This window comes from Neoarius graeffei, chromosome 16, assembly GCF_027579695.1.
Source record: "Neoarius graeffei isolate fNeoGra1 chromosome 16, fNeoGra1.pri, whole genome shotgun sequence".
NCBI classification, from domain to species: Eukaryota; Metazoa; Chordata; class Actinopteri; order Siluriformes; family Ariidae; genus Neoarius; species Neoarius graeffei.
Genome location: NC_083584.1, coordinates 33,919,985 through 33,938,163, shown reverse-complemented (window position 1 = coordinate 33,938,163; position 18,179 = coordinate 33,919,985). Strand labels below are relative to the sequence as shown.

Below are 18,179 nucleotides of genomic sequence, written 5' to 3'. Positions count from 1 at the left end.
ATACACACACCAGGGACTCTACTGACACCCAGCAGCAGATAAAACAACAAAAAGGATGTCAAATGAGATCCATTTGCACCAAAAAAAAAAAGAATTAGAATACGTGAAAGACTAACAAAAGTGTGAAAAGTCAAATAGACAGGAAAAGTTTGGTGGTAAAAATTTACTGACTTTATATTGTCCATGTGGGGCGGCACGGTGGTGTAGTGGTTAGCGCTGTCGCCTCACAGCAAGAAGGTCCTGGGTTTGAGCCCCGGGGCCGGCGAGGGCCTTTCTGTGCGGAGTTTGCATGTTCTCCCCATGTCCGTGTGGGTTTCCTCCGGGTGCTCCGGTTTCCCCCACAGTCCAAAGACATGCAGGTTAGGTTAACTGGTGACTCTAAATTGACCGTAGGTGTGAATGTGAGTGTGAATGGTTGTCTGTGTCTATGTGTCAGCCCTGTGATGACCTGGTGACTTGTCCAGGGTGTACCCCGCCTTTCGCCCATAGTCAGCTGGGATAGGCTCCAGCTTGCCTGCGACCCTGTAGAAGGATAAAGCGGCTAGAGATAATGAGATGAGATGAGATATTGTCCATGTCCCAATTCCTAGGTGATATTGACCTTATTTTCTTTTTCCTACCTTTGGAGATTTGTAGCTCCAGTGTAAGACTGAAGAAGCAAACTTCAGTCACCAAACATACCTGAGCCAACAGAGCTGGAAGATACTGTACTTGAGTAACTGTATATCACTACTATTCTTAAGTAATAATAATAATAATAATCAGTTGAATTTATATAGCGCCTTTCTCATACCCAAGGTCACTTTACAATTAGGGAAAAAAAAAAGTCCACCAAAAGAAGGTCAGGATGTCATTCCAATGGTGTAGCTGCCATAGTCTCACCAAAAGGCACACGGAGATTTATTTATTTATTTATTTTATTTGACCTTTATTTTACCAGGGTGAGTCCCATTGAGACATTCAGCCTCTTTTACAAGGGAGCCCTGACATACAAACGTATAGACATTGCACAAAGTATGACGAAACATAGAAATGGAGCACATAAAAAACAGGTTCAACAAAACATATATAACACTGGAGAGATTAAAATACAAAAACAAGTAAGCAAATCAAGACAGATACCGCACAACACAAAAATAACTGAATGGTTAGTTAGTGAAAGCATTTACAACTGTCAGACCTAAGGTGTTTGAGTAGCTTTTTAAAATGGTTAAGAGGAACAGCAACAGATAACTTAAGATCTTTTTGAAGGAGATTCCAACACCAGGGAGCTGCAAAGTTAAAAGCTGTCTTACCTAACTCAGTCTGTGTTCCTGGTGTGTCTAAGAGTATAATGTTATTTGAATGCAAACTATAAGATGAGTGCATTTGGGACAGTAGATTAGAAAGATATGAAGGCAGTTTGCCAATAATACCTTTATAGATAAAAATATGCCAATGGATCCATCTGCGCAGTGAGAGAGAGCTGAAACCAGTCAACTCATAGAGAGTGCAATGATGAGTGCGTGGTTTGGCATTCGTAATAAAACGTAGTGCATCATGGTAAACTGTATCGAAGGCGTGTAGGGTGGTAGAGGCAGCATTCATGTATAAGATGTCGCCATAGTCCAGTACAGGAAGAAAGGTGGCATTTATCAGTTTCTTTCTAGCTTGAAGAGTAAAACATGCTTTGTTTCTAAAATAAAATCCAAGCTTAATTTTCAGTTTCTGGGCCAGTTTCTCTATGTGAACTTTAAAAGTTATCTTATCATCAATCCACAAACCTAGGTATTTGTATACTGAGACTTTCTCTATACATTGGCCATCTAGGGTGGTTATTATTAGGGGAGTGGAAGCTAATCGTGAACTGCATGACCTTAGTCTTTTTGGCATTTAAAATCAATCTTAGATCAGCAAAAGTACTCTGTAATGAGTTAAAGGACTGCTGTAACAATTGGTTCGCTTGAAACAGGGTAGGGGCATCACAATATAAAACTGTGTCATCTGCATACAGATGGATCTTGGCATTTCCAACAACAGAGGCAATGGTGTTGATGTATATGGTGAAAAGGACTGGACCCAATATTGAGCCTTGGGGGACCCCATTCATGACCTCCATGGACAGAGAACTGACACAGTCAGCAACAACAATTTTAAATCCGACACCGCCTACACAGCTGCCGCAATGCTACCGGGCAACATCGCTCAAAACACTGTGCCATGGATCCACAAAGCAAGCACAGAAACACCGCCACGCAGAGCGCTGGGATGTCTCAAACCACCTGCACAACCACCGCAACGCCATCGAGCAACATTGCTTGGAGCACCACACCAAGCACAGAAGCACTGCCACGCAGAGCGCTGGACAACCCTGATGTTAAAAGAGCAACAAGCTCACTGCAGTCCATAGCGAGGAGCACAGGCATCACCCACGGCGAACCAAGGCCTGGAGGGAACCGACGCCCAAAACTGAGTCCGGAGCTACACCACAACCGGCAGAAAAAACACTCAAACAAAAAACAAACATCAAACTACACAAACACAAAAAAAGAAAAACAAAAGGGAAAATAAAATAAAATCCAAAACTCCAGTGAGAAGCGGCAGCCAGAATGCGCACAGCATACTCTCAACCGGAAATGGAAATGCTTAAGTAATATTTTGGTAGATTTGAACTTTACTCGCATAAAGAGGAGAAAAAACATTTTTTCAAAAGCATTTTACTCTTTAATTTTTCATTTTGACCTTTAAGTGACTCTGCATTTTTTTAAGCTTTTTGCAAATAGTGTAAATTTCATTTTTGGCCACTTTGTTCCTTAAGAACATGCAAACAAAGTACAAATCTCACCAGGCAGAATCACACACACACACACACACACACACACACACACACACACACACACACACACACACACACACACCCACCATTAAGGAAGAAGCACAAATTAGAAAGTGGGTAGGACAAGAACCATGTTTCACTTACTTGTGGCTTTAAGTCTGAGCACTTGTAATTACACACACGCGCACGCATGCACACACACACTGTCTCTTACTTATCCCTCAATGTCGTCTGTCTGCTTGCATGTCAGAAACATGCAGCTGTTGCTCTTTTTTCCCTTCTGATGCCCGTTTTTGCTGAAAAAACAGCAGCTTCAGCAGCAATACTGCACATCTACAGAATGAGATTAGCGGGAGGACAACCTGATTTACTTTTCATGGCGTATACACTTTAAGCAAGAGCAACCCAAGTGAGGGCTTTTGTTTATTTAAAACAATTTGTCTCGACTCTGCATGGGTCTTAAAGAAGAAACGAGAGAGAAATGAAGCATGCTTACAATACTCAAAAGATCTGGCAAAATTTATAGAACCACCATAGGTGGTAAACAGTCGCTAGTAGGTTTTCAGTTAGGATGTGTGTATCAGGGGCGATTTCTCAGAGACAACAAGGGAAGCCGAGCTTCCCCTAAAATTTTCTCCCCAAACTGCGGCATCTATGACGTTGAATTCTCATTAAAACAATAACTTGCATAACATAATATATGCCCAAGATTGTATTTACGTTCATAACTATCCTGTAACTTATTTGAGTGATGTCTGACGAACTTGCAGTTAGCTACGAGAATCACCTTTGCTGCCAGGCTGTAACCAGCATTGCCAGATACTGCTGACGTTTTCCAGCCAAAATATGTTCAAAACCCGCCAAAATGCACTTAAAACCGCCCAATCTGGCAACACTGGCTGTAACCTTTCTTATTTCAATGGGCTCTATGCGCTGGCAGCCGGGTATCCGTTGCAGTCTATGAGAGGGCTCTGAACAGCCAATTTCGGCTAGTTGTTATTGGTTAAAATCGACAAAATCGTCACTTCCAGGGAAGCCGGGCTTCTCTGGGACTAAACGAGACAGTGGGAGGGGCAAGAAGCCGGGCTGATGAAGGATTATTGGAGGTAGTGTTGAAAGACATGAGGAGGGCGGTACTTCGGCGAGGAACACGGAATTATGATCAGTCAGTCCCTAGCGGATGTCGAGAAAGTGTAGTCGTGTGCCAAAGTGCTGTCCGAATTTCTTTTCATATAAACGGTTCTTCTCATTGATGTCTCTGTACATTACTCTGTAAATAAATGTAAATATTACTCGTTGTGCTCCATTAACTTTCATCCATTCTATCAGTTTGATCATTCGCAAATTCACTCGTTTATTTCATTTGTAGTTCAATCTGGTTGTAGGCTAGCTTGAGCCTTATTGGGATCTGCAGTGCTAGCTGCTAACAGAAATTGGTGAAGTCTCTGGAAAGCACAACCAGCTAGTATGACAGGGTCACAGACCATTTTCTGGAAAAGGAGCGGAGGGCAGAATTTGTGTATAAATAGTGTGCATCATATAATGTTCATGAATCTGAAGTGTGTATATTGTTCAGTAATGTTAAGAGAATGGTGGGCTCTGTGTTTTAGGTTATACCTGGATATGATATTCAAGGTTCTGTGTGTTGCATAGCCTACCTGGTTATGAATTTCCAGACTGTGTTGCAGAAGATGTTCAAGGATGTGTTGCACAGCTGGGTGTTGTGTTAAAGACTCTGTGTTGCATATCAGGGTACGATGTTCAAGGCTCTTCGTTGAATAGCCAGTGATTTTTGGATGTTTGATATTTTTGATTAAGGATATGAGGCACTAGCCTGGCAAGCCAGACTATAACATGAAATGTACAAGCAAAAATACTTTCTGCCACTAGGTAGGGTTGTCTAGTTCACTATGCTAATGGGGCACACCTTTCTATGCTTTGATATCCGGCCTACAGGTTTTTCGATGAATGCGTAAAATGGGCTTCCCCTGTTTTAAAAAACAGCAGCCGCCACTGGTGTGTATGTGTGTGATGACCCCCTGTGGTGTCATCTTAAAGTGTGCTTCCCAGGTGGTGTCATCTGGGGGGGGTGTATGTTCATGACCTGCCCTTCCCATGCAGGTAATTAGTGGCAACTCGGTACACTTGGGCCCGGTGTACTGAGTTTGGTAAAAGCCATCTTCAGATTCACTCTCTCACTGGCTGGTGCTCTGACTTGACTGCTTTTCTTTCTCTCTCTTCCCTTCTCACCTTTGCAGGTGCTCTGTCGTTTGTTTGGTTATGTTAGTTTAGTTTATTCCTTATGGTTTGTTTTGCACGATATAACACTGGCACACACATCTTTCATTCATCCACACCCTACACCACTGACTTCTTTGATTATCCATTTCATGTTGTTTAAAATGGCAGCATGGTGGTGTAGTGGTTAGCACTGTCACCTCACAGCAAGAAGGTTCTGGGTTTGAGCCCAGTGGCTGACGGGGGCCTTTCTGTGTGGAGTTTGCATGTTCTCCCCGTGTCTGCATGGATTTCCTCCAGGTGCTCCGATTTCCCCTACAGCCCAAAGACATGCAGGTTAGACTGGTGGCTCTATATTGACCATGAATGTGAATGGTTGTTTGTCTCTTTGTGTCAGCCCTGTGATGATCTGGTGACTTGTCCAGGGTGTACCCCGCCTCTCGCCCATAGTCAGCTGGGATAGGCTCCAGCTTGCCCGCGATCCTACACGGGATAAACGGCTACAGATAATGGATAGATTTTGCTTAGTTTGGATTAATAAAATACTTTTATTAAATGTTTATGGTGGTGCGTCTCCCTTTGTTGTGGCCATTGAGCCAGGTCATAACAATGTGTATATTTATGTTGCTCTTTCCCAGGGCAGAATTTACCACTGTAAAATACTATACACTATGCAGATTCATGACACAGTGTGCGTCTGTTGGCACAAGGCCATGTCTGAGACCCAAACACAGCTAGCTATGCTAATTGAGGACATTGATTTAACCCGTGATGGACTGATGTGAGCAATGGCAGTAAAGTCATGACCTCTGGTGTGTGGTGACAACATAACCTGGTGCGTGGACTGTGTGACTCATTATTCACATGCTGACACTCCATTTAATCACATTTTATTATGGAGCTGTAGTGGCCTCCAGTAAATCAATGCCTCCATGAATGTGCTGAAAGCTCACCGAGCAGGAGGCATGGGGTAGAAGTAACATTTACAGATCGCTTTAATCAGTTTCTGCAGTTTCTTTTTACTGCATGCAAATACAGACATGTATACAATAGTCACATGACGATCATGTTTTGAAATTAGAGAGTGATAGCAGAGATACACAAGTTGTCAAGGACACTTGTTCAGGAGAGGTGACTTGTCTATGTATAGTCTTAGAAAAAAAAAGTTCTTCAAGGATTCTTTGGATAGTTTCTTAGGTTTTTAGTTGCCTAAGGCAGGGGTTCTCAACCTTTTCTACTTTAAGGCCCACCTATAAATACTTGTAATAAGTCGAGGCCCATTAAAAAAAGATCCCCAATTATTTTGGCTCATCTTTTCTATTAGAATTTAATAATCTCTTGTAAAGTGTATTAATGGGATGAAACATCACTCCCTGTTACAGATGGGAGCCCAGGAATTAAATAAATACAACAAAACGAAATTTTTTTAATTATAGGTATTGTATTTAAAATTGTAGGGATGTGCCAGAAGGGCAGCACGGTGGTGTAGTGGTTAGCACTGTCGCCTCACAGCAAGAAGGTCCTGGGTTCAAGCCCAGTGGCCAATGAGGGCATTTCTCTGTGGAGTTTGCATGTTCTCCCCATGTCCACGTGGGTTTCCTCTGGTTTCCCCCACAGTCCAAAGACATGCAGGTTATGCTAATTTCGCCCACAGTGAACCAAGGCCTGGAGGAAACTGATGCCCAAAACTGGGTCCAGAGCTACACCACAACCGGCGGACAAAAACACTCAAACAAAAACATCAAACTACATAAACACACACACAAAAAAAATAAATAAATAAAAAAGAGAGAAAATAAAATAAAAAAGCTCCGGTGAGAAGCGGCAGCCAGAATGCGCACAACGTACTCTCAACCGGAAGCGGAAAAAGGATGTCTTCTATTTTTCCACAACATTTTGATTGGATTAAGGTCAGGACTTTGACTTGGTCATTCCAAAACATTAACTTTATTCTTCTTTAACCATTCTTTGGTCGAACGACTTGTGTGCTTAGGGTTGTCGTCTTGCTGCATGACCCACCTTCTCTTGAGATTCAGTTCATTGACAGATGTCCTGACATTTTCCTTGAATTCATTGTTCCATCAATGATGGCAAGCCGTCCTGGCCCAGATGCAGCAAAACAGGCCCAAACCATGATACTACCACCACCACCATGTTTCACAGATGGGATAAGGTTCTTATGCTGGAATGCAGTGTTTTCCTTTCTCCAAACATAACGCTTCTCATTTAAACCAAAGAGTTCTATTTTTGTCTCATCCCTCCACAAAACATTTTTCCAATAGCCTTCTGGCTTGTCCCCGTGATCTTCAGCAAACTGCAGATGAGCAGCAATGTTATTTTTGGAGAGCAGTGGCTTTCTCCTTGCAACCCTGCCATGCACACCATTGTTGTTCAGTCTTCTTCTGATGGTGGACTCGTGAACATTAACCTTAGCCAATGTGAGAGAGGCCTTCAGTTGCTTAGAAGTTACCCTGGGGTCCTTTGTGACCTCGCTGACTATGACACGCCTTGCTCTTGAAGTGATCTTTGTTGTTCGACCACTCCTGAGGAGGGTAACAATGGTCTTGAATTTCCTCCATTTGTACACAATCTGTCTCACTGTGGATTGGTAGAGTCTAAACCCTTTAAAGATGATTTTGTAACCTTTTCCAGCCCGATGAGCATCAACAACTCCTTTGTTCTTGCCATGATACACTTCCACAAATGTGTTGTGAAGATCATACTTTGATAGATCCCTGTTCTTTAAATAAAACAGGGTGCCCACTCACACCTGATTGTCATCCCATTGATTGGAAACAACTGACTCTAATTTCACCTTCATATTAACTGCTAATCCTAGAGGTTTACATACTTTTGCCAGTCACAGATATGTAATATTGGATCATTTTCCTCAATAAATAAATGACCAAGTATAATGTTTTTGTCTTATTTGTTTAACTGGGTTCTCTTTATCTCCTTTTAGGACTTGTGTGAAAATCTGATGATGTTTTAGGTCATATTTGTGCAGAAATATAGAAAATCCTAAAGGGTTCACAAACTTTCAAGCACCACTGTAGATCCTTACACTCTAACAAAGAAGGATTTTTCCTATGAGTCGGAAAATTATCCATCCGTTGAGTTCCCTGACATCTTAGACTACCTGGTGCTGTAGACATTGTTCTACGCGGACAAACAGAAGAAAACCTGGAAGGGCATGGAGGAGTACATCTTTTTAAATGTGGCTGGGTTAAAGATCTGGGGATCAAGACACGACCAGATAAATCCTGTATCAGCATTTTTGGGCTTTTTGTCTGCATCTTTGCGATGATTGCTAGGACGCTACGAGTTTTAGTGTCGGGTGTAAACAAACCACAGCTGCTTGATTCTCAGTCTTCCCTTCTCTTCACTTCTTCGGAGCACTTGGGACCCAGCCATGATGGGAAAGACCTGATGCTGATTTGAGCACAATCAGCACACGCATATAAAGACGCTGTTTTCACAGAGACTTTGCAAAGTATTCTGTCAGGTATGCAGCGGGAGACGAATCTAAGTGCAGGAAGAGTGTTTATTAGCAGGTGTGATATTTACAAAAATGAAACGTGAGGCAAGTTCAGAGTAGCAAAACACAAACGAAAGCAGAATCATAAAGCAGAGTATTTAACCAGAGCCATGAACATGGCTAAAAACAAACATGACCGTGATAATGATAATACTTTGCAAAGTCTCTGTAAAAACAGCATCCTTATATGCACATGCTGATTGCACTTAAATCATCTCATCTCATTATCTCTAGCCGCTTTATCCTTCTACAGGGTCGCAGGCAAGCTGGAGCCTATCCCAGCTGACTATGGGCGAAAGGCGGGGTACACCCTGGACAAGTCGCCAGGTCATCACAGGGCTGACACATAGACACAGACAACCATTCACACTCACATTCACACCTACGCTCAATTTAGAGTCACCAGTTAACCTAACCTGCATGTCTTTGGACTGTGGGGGAAACCGGAGCACCCGGAGGAAACCCACGCGGACACGGGGAGAACATGCAAACTCCACACAGAAAGGCCCTTGCCGGCCCCAGGGCTCAAACCCAGGACCTTCTGCACTTAAATCAGCATCAGGTATTTCCATAATGACTGGGTACCAAGAGCGCATACAACACGCCCTCTGAGCGAGCACGGCTCGCTGTGCGTAAAGGCATGACAGTCAGGTGTTCACCTGCTGTGTGACCACAACTTTTAGCTTGTCTGTATATCATCAAGCGTAACTGCCAAAATGCCTCATTTTCATCGATAACCCATCGCAAAGCATCGCGAGCTGTAGTGTGACTGTAGCTTAATGAGGCGGATGTGACGTCAGATGCAATCCAGCAATTGTACCCTACTACAACTAAAAATTATCTTCATCTTGAAAAAAAAAAAACTGCGGCCCAAGAGATGGTGCTTCAGGGCCCATTAATGGGCTGCGACCCAGTGGTTGAGAAACACTGATCTTAGGGCCCTAACCTATTAGTCTGTTTGCTGAATCTGAATCAGACCTGAGTCTGAATCGGAGCTAACTTGATACTCTTGGTTGATTTGCTGTTTGATTTGTTTTCACAGTGCACATAATTAAATGAATGTAAAAGCAAAAAAAAAAAAAGCTAATTAATTATAATATATACTAAATAAAGTGGCACGGTGGTGTAGTGGTTAGCACTGTCCCCTCACAGCAAGAAGGTTCTGGGTTCGAGCCCAGCGGCCGACGGGGGCCTTTCTATGTGGAGTTTGCATGTTCTCCCTGTGTCTGCGTGGGTTTCCTCCGGGTGCTCCAGTTTCCCCCACAGCCCAAAGACATGCAGGTTAGGCTAATTGGTGACTCTAAGCTGGGGTTTACATTAGACCGTATCAGCGGATCATCAGATTAACGTTTTTAAAACGATTAGTGTGCACACAGCAACACCAATACACGATTCGCGTGCACACAGCAACACCAATACACGGATACGCTCGGCTCTGCAGGCATCCTGCGCTCCAAATCACTCCGCCCTGAACAGCGAGTGCCCTCTGGAGGGTGCGCACTCCAGCCCTGCGCAGCTCACAGAGCGCGCAAGTGTAGTGCACGAGCAGTGATTCGGGACTGAGCCACTGTGTGTGTGATCCCAGCGCATATCACTTACCACTTGCAAGTGGAAGGATGGCAAGCCTAAAGACGATCATAACTACACAATGGGCAGTATTTGCATCAGTATTTGCAGTATTTTCATACTTTTATACTCTTTAATGAAAGGTGATACAAGGCGGAAGTCCGCGCCGTTTTTCAGCAGTCGCGTCACATGACCAACGCCAGCGAATCAGGAATGTGGATGTCACAGTGACGTTGTCCAATGACGACGCCAGCTAGAGCTCAGCACAGCGTATCCGCGTATTCTCAGTGTTTACACAGCACCGGAGCAGACACGATCTAGATTGAATACGTGGACCCTGGCGGATTCCCGTTTCCCGGCGTTTCCAGGCGTTTTAATGTAAACGGACAGTGCATCCGCGAAGAAAACGAGACAGATACGGTCTAATGTAAACTTGGCCTAAATTGACCGTAGGTGTGAATGTGAGTGTGAATGGTTGTCTGTGTCTATGTGTCAGCCCTGCGATGATCTGGCGACTTGTCCAGGGTGTACCCCACCTTTCGCCCGTAGTCAGCTGGGATAGGCTCCAACTTGCCCATGACACTGCACAGGATAAGTGGCTACAGATAATGGATGGATGGATATAGTTAATAAATTGTTGCCTAGTGCATTTATAAATCATAATAATTACCCAAGTACAAAGCATACAGAGCTTATTATACAATTACAACATTGCTAGTTTAAGACATTTTGTCTATCATATCTGGAATTCCTCTTCTTTGAGTTCATGGGTCCATATACCCAGAACACATGGCATTTCTGCAGCGCTACAGTTCTGTCCTGTTTGCTTGTGCTTCACAATTCAGTTTACCAGCTTACATGCAATCCAAAATTCAAGGCAAAATCAGTTTTGCACTGTACTTAAACTACATTAGAGTTTATGTGGAACATATCTATATTCAACTCTTTATATTGAGAGTGTACAGTATGAGTTAAAAGTTTGGACACACCTCCTCATGCCTAGGTTGTTCTGTATTTTGACTGTTTTCTACATTGTCGAAAAAAAAAAACTGAAGACATCAAAACTATGAAACAACATCTGGAACATATATGGAATTATGTTGTAAACAAAAAAGTGTTAGAAAAACAAAATGTTTCATATTTTAGATTTTTCAAAGTTGCCACCATTTCCTTTGATGACGCTTTGCACACTATTGGCATTATCTTAACCAGCTTCATGAGGTAGTCACCTGGAATGTTTTTCAATTAACAGGTCGCACGTCAAAAGTTAATTAGTGCAATTTCTTACCTTCTTAATGCGTTTGACATTATCAAACAATAAATAGTAAATAATAAAAATGCAACCCTGTCCCACAACTGTAGTAATCCATATTATGCTAAGAACCACTCAACTAAGTAAAGAGAACCGGCATCCATCATTACTTTTAGACATGAAGTGACTTTTAGTTAATAAAAATAAAGAAAAACCATCGAATTAGGTGTGTCCAAACTTTTGACTGGTACTGTGGCATTGACATTTTTTTTTTCATTTGTAAGTGTTGCGCTAACTTCTAACCCTAAATGATTTACTATGGTTGGACATTATTTGCCCTTTGTCTTAACCCCAGTTATCATAACACCCAATTTGGATGATCATAAACACTAAACAGAAAATATATATTGGCATTTCCATACTATACACTAACTCGCCATGCGTCCTAATACAGTGTTTTGCTCCAATTTCCTTGCCTAGTGGTCATCACTAGTCCATATGTCTTTTTTTTTTTAATCTGCTCTCTATTCTCCATTGTCCCAGTGCCCTTCCCTCAGGACCACCTGAGATCATTGGCGGTATAACAAATCCATTTCTAATGGAGAGCCTGGCCCAAATGGACCAGGAATCATCCGTGTGATAATGATTCTAGACAGACCTCTCGTGTAACCAGAGCACAGCTCTTCTTCCCTCCATTTGGTTTCTGACTGATCATGTTTGAACAGACTTCATCTAACATATCTACAGTGTAACTCAAGTGCTGATTCCTTATTAGGGAAACACAAAGACATTCAAATAGTCAGATAACTAAATTCATCTTGATATTCATTTAATTAAAAGAGTGTATAAATAATTATTTTTGCTTTAGTTTTGTTTGTATAGCACTTTTAACAAGGGATATTGTCACAAAGAAGCTTTCCAGAAAACCGGATGTAGAATAAGATTCCTAATGAGCAAGCCAGAGGTGACAATGGTAAAGAAAATCCCCCAAGGAAACTTGAAAGAAACCAGACGCAAGGGAATCCATTCTCCTCTTGGTGCCACCAGATAGTAGGATTATAGCTACAATGGTATAATATAAAGCCAAAGAGTACTAAGTGTGTTTAATGGATGTACAGTATGAGCATATTGTGAATAATACACCTGGGATGAGCACAGGAATATCTTTATCAGTTCTTAGGGACAAATCTACATGAGATTATTTTTTTTCAGTGAAGCAAGGGTGAGACAAACTGTTCAGGTATATTGCATCCCATAATGTCTCAGCAGAGCTATACATGGCAAAGTTTATCGCAAATATTGGCCAATCGCCAAATGTACGGTACAAATGTACACTTTATTATAAAGCCTTACTTTTTTCATTCAGTGCAGATTATTTTGTAGCTAATATCTCTCATCTCATTATCTGTAGCCACTTTATCCTGTTCTACAGGGTCGCAGGCAAGCTGGAGCCTATCCCAGCTGACTACGGGCGAAAGGCGGGGTACACCCTGGACAAGTCACCAGGTCATCACAGGGCTGACACATAGACACAGACAAGCATTCACACTCACGTTCACACCTACGGTCAATTTAGAGTCACCAGTTAACCTAACCTGCATGTCTTTGGACTGTGGGGGAAACCGGGGCACCCGGAGGAAACCCACGCGGACACGGGGAGAACATGCAAACTCCACACAGAAAGGCCCTCGCCGGCCACGGGGCTCGAACCCGGACCTTCTTGCTATGAGACGACAGCGCTAACCACTACACCACCATGCCGCCCATTTTGTAGCTAATATGAGAAAAAAAAAATGCAAGATAGTGGCTTGAATTTTTAATCTGGAAAATAAGAGGCCTATAGGAACCAAATTAGTCAGAAAAAGGGTTTTCCCACTCCACAGGATTCAGATCCGAACCAGTTGTTTGTATTTGTTGCTTTACCACATGAAACCTTATTTGCATAAAATTGAAAAGATGCCAGTTCAAATGTCACTTGTCGCTCTTCTCCGTGTCACTTACCACTGAGTACGTAATGAGGCTCTGTGTCGCTTATTTACACAGAAAATGAACTGTCGTCTGTCACTTTGTCACATGCGAAGTTGCAAGGCATCCAAGCCACAGGCTCTCATACATGTACTTTAGTTACCCTGCTTAAAAAAAAAAAAATTGTCTTTTTTAACCTCGTTGTAGGTCTCCTACGTATGGCTTGATATTTTTTTTTTTATTTTTAGTTTACTGCCATTTATGCCAGTAATTATTCTGGCCCTTATGCATAAATGATTTCAGTGGCTACCTCTTTAGCAAATCTTTCCTCTGACATTTTTGAGAGAGTCCCATTGTGATAATTAAGCAGCAAAGTTTATCTTGTAATTAGCTTGGACATGTTACACTGCTAAAATTGAATTAGCCTGATTAGTTGAATTAGTCTCCAAAAGAGAAGTGTGGTTTAAGGCTGTCCTTTACTTCCAAATAATGAGGGAGGTGAAGAGATTGATCATGTCCAGCAGTGAACTTCATTTAATTTTTTTCTTGCGCAGTGCATGTGGTAAATTTGATTCATTCTACTTAGTTTCAGAATGAAATTGTTTAGCTTCTAGGTTTTAACCCCTGGTTTTGCTGTAGAGTGTTACTTTCCCCCCCAAGTGTGTTTTACAATCCCAAATCAGAAAAAGGTGGGATGGTATCTCATCTCATCTCATTATCTCTAGCCACTTTATCCTGTTCTACAGGGTCGCAGGCAAGCTGGAGCCCATCCCAGGTGACTACGGGCGAAAGGCGGGGTACACCCTGGACAAGTCGCCAGGTCATCACAGGGCTGACACATAGACACAGACAACCATTCACACTCACATTCACACCTACGGTCAATTTAGAGTCACCAGTTAACCTAACCTGCATGTCTTTGGACTGTGAGGGAAACCGGAGCACCCGGAGGAAACCCACGCGGACACGGGGAGAACATGCAAACTCCACACAGAAAGGCCCTCGCCGGCCCCGGGGCTCGAACCCAGGACCTTCTTGCTGTGAGGCGACAGCGCTAACCACTACACCACCGTGCCGCCCGTGGGATGGTATAGAAAATGCAACAAAAAAAAAGCAATGATTTCTAAACTTACTTTGACTTGTATTTCATTGCAGACATTATGAACCCAAGATATTTCATGTTTTGTCTGGACAACTTCATTTCATTTGTTAATATACATCCATTCTTGTGTTTTAGGCCTGCAACACGTTCCAAAAAGAGTTAGGATGGAGCACGGGCGCAGATAGAGGGTGGGACGGGTGGGATTCGTCCCACCCAGATTTAAATTCACCTCGTTCGGTCCCCCCCCCACTTATAGGGAGGAAAAAACGTCTATGCTGTCTTTCTTTGCATAAGGCAAACCTCACGGAAAAATCAAAAGACTAATTACCATTCGGTTTATTGAGGTGCACAGCAGTACATACATAGTTGCAACAACTCACATAAAACAAAACAAAGACTGATATTTGGTTGGTTGAGCTGCGCAGACTGCACAGGTTGCGAGCTCGAGCTTGGTTGCTATGGTTACCCACAACAAGTTTGACAGGCATATCGGGGACAGCTCCTAGTTCAGGACCCCAACACGGCATGATGAAGGGTGCCAAACCGAAAAGGCAGAAAATGATTGCATCGTTTTTTCAAAAAACAATGACTGTAAGTAAATTGTGCCTTACTTTATCATATCACCTTGCAATTTTTTGATAGTCTGTTCAAAGTAATGTTGTAGTGAAAGTAAAATCATACGGAGTAGAGATGCCTTTCTGGTAGCCTCCTTCTTTTGGTGGTAGCCTGTAGATACAGTGCTCAGAAGGCGGTTTTAATGTTTAATCTGGCATTCCCTGCCATAATTTCAGCGAGCATATTGTTTCATAAGGAAACTTTGTGAAGAGTTGTTGACTGACTGCTGCTCACGCAACACACAGGCATAGTTAGAAAGTCAACACATGTTGACAACACATGTTGGGGGTCGGGTTGGTTTGCTGGCAGCTTTGTCCCCCCCAGTTCAAAAAACGTATCTGCGCCCCTGGGATGGATGCAATTTAGGGCTAATAATGGGATAAAACAATTAAACATGATGTGATTTGAAAGAGATGATGTCAACAGGTGATTGTAATCATGATTTGGTACAAAATCAGTATCCAGGAAAGGCCTAGTCTTTGAAGAGCATCGATGAGCTGAGGATCTCCAGTTTGTAAATGAATGCATTTGGAAATTATTGAAAAGTTTCAAAACAATGTTCCTCAAAGAAAGATAGGAAGGGATTTGGATCTTTCACTCTGTATGGTATGTAATATCATTAAACAATTCAAGGAATCCTGAGGAATTTTGGTGTGTAAAGGGCAAGGGCGCAAGCCTAAGTTGAACACCCGTGAACATCCAAACCCTCAGATGGAACTACATCAAAAAATATAATTTATCTATAGCTAATATAACCACATGGGCTCAGGAGTACTTTGGTAAAACCTTTGCCAAACACTACAATACAGAGTTATAGCCACAAATGCGGCGGCACGGTGGTGTAGTGGTTAGCGCTGTTGCCTCACAGCAAGAAGGTCCGGGTTCGAGCCCTGTGGCTGGCGAGGGCCTTTCTGTGCAGAGTTTGCATGTTCTCCCCGTGTCTGCGCGGGTTTCCTCCAGGTGCTCCGGTTTCCCCCAAAGACATGCAGGTTAGGTTAACTGGTGACTCTAAATTGACTGTAGGTGTGAATGATTGTCTGTGTCTATGTGTCAGCCCTGTGATGACCTGGCGACTTGTCCAGGGTGTACCCTGCCTTTCGCCCGTAGTCAGCTGGGATAGGCTCCAGCTTGCCTGCGACCCTGTAGAACAGGATAAAGCGGCTAGAGATAATGAGATGAGATGAGATGAGCCACAAATGCTAGTTAAAACTTTACTGGGCAAAAAGGAAGTATGTTTTTTGTTTGTTTGTTTGTTTTTACTCCCTGGAAGTATTATCCTCTGACTTGATATGACACCAAGTGTTATTTTGGTTTTGAGGTTTATGAGAAGGCCTTCTCAGTTTTGCAGGTAGTGAGTGAGTGGTGCAGTAGTTTGAAAGTCAAGCTCTGAAAGGAAAGGAAAGCTTGAATATCAGATAATGAGTTGATTTCCAGTTGGTTTCCACTGTGTGGTGGTCCATCCCAGATGTCTCTGAGCCCAGAGAAGTTGACAGTTCTTCTGGACAAAGCTTGTATTTTTCTTTCTTTTCTTTTTTTCCAGTGTGAGATGAAGCTACTTGACCAAAAGGTGGATTTTTTTTTCCCTAAACCATTTTTTCTGATCTTTACAAGGGGTGCCAACAATCATGGCAGGCACTGTAACCTTGCAATTTGAATTGCAGCTGGCAGTATTGTCAGAAAATTCATCAACACCTTATGACTAATCTGATTTGAGAATTCAACAATGATGTTGTGAAGATATTTCTAAAGGGTGTTTCTATTGATTTAATGCTTGTTTTCTTTCTCTTGGGTGTTTATAGGTTGACAGGCTTCCGGCTTCCACCTCCAATAGTCAGCACTGGAGCAAGACTTACACTGTGGCTGCTATCGGACTATGCTGTGAGTGGCCAGGGTTTCAAAGCAGTATATGAAGGTAGGAGTGGAATGGAACATGTCTGTGTTCTTCTTTCTCTTTCACCCAGCCCTCATCTTTTTTTTTTTTTTTTGTTTGGCCCTTGACACTTTCTGCTGTCTTTCCGTGTCTCTGACTATGTCGTTCAAGCTTTTAACTCTCCTTAGCTGTCTCTGTTCATAGTGCTGCGTGAGTCAGTGGTGTCTTGGCACACTCTGTTGCTTCTGTACTGGACGAGCTCAGTGATGGATGCCTGTGTTAGCCTGCCTCCTGTTTGTAGGCTAATATGCATGGTTAAATTACAGGCTAGAGCCAAACCTTAGCTCTTTTTTTTTTTTTTAGTTCCATGCTGAGTTGTCATATTCCTCTTGATCTGAGCGCACCATTGTTAACACCTGCTTAAAATGCACACAAGAGGGCGGATCTTTGAAAGGACATTCATTTACTGATTGGTGATGTGATGAATTACTCATTGGTGAATAAGCCATCTGGCAAAGCTCTGTGCATAACATTAATGACCTGTCCTATCAGCTATAAAGCAGAAGCTTTGATTTTCAATATTCTCTTCGTCTTACCTATTTCACTTTGATAACTGTTGGTTGCATGACTGATTTTATTGGATTGCTGTCAAATAGTCACTGGATATCTGACATTGAGTGACATTAATCATTGACTGTGCATGTCATTAGTGCATGGTAGGGTTGCTCCACTTACCAGTACTTTACCATTATCAGTGGATTTGACATTTGAAACAGTACGGTATCATCATTTCACAAATTTCGGTAGTTAACATTACTGCATTTCAACACTTTTTTTTTTCAGTATACTTTGAAATTCGCCTTTAAACCCTCTGGAGTCTAAGGCCTTTCAGAGACTTTGAGGCTGTTTGCAACACCCTGACATTTTCAAGTATTTCAACTAACTGTAAACATCTATGCAAAAGTGGCACATATGGTTGTATTCTGAAAAGCCTAACAAAAAATAATATGAAAGTAAAGTGAATGTAATACAAACACGTTTTATTTAAATTGAGTGTAAACACAACTGTACAAAAAACAGGTTTTAGAGGTCTTCAAACAGTGCAAGAAAACACACAATAAATATATCTAGCCAAGACTTTTGAAGTTTGAACCTTGTAAACAAAAGTGTTGGCTGCATAAAAGTAAAAAGAGCATTTAGAAATGTTTTGTTGTTTCC

At 42.3% G+C, this 18,179-nt stretch overlaps 1 protein-coding gene across 1 annotated transcript in view; it reads left to right on the top strand.

Moving 5' to 3' along the window:
- The window catches only part of csmd2 (CUB and Sushi multiple domains 2), a 755,566-nt gene that overhangs the window by 124,527 nt on the left and 612,860 nt on the right, over window positions 1-18,179 (top strand). Inside the window, exon 3 of the mRNA XM_060942244.1 lies at window positions 16,891-17,003. Within this exon, the coding sequence (XP_060798227.1) occupies window positions 16,891-17,003 (113 nt within the window). The remainder of the gene's footprint in view (window positions 1-16,890; window positions 17,004-18,179) is intronic.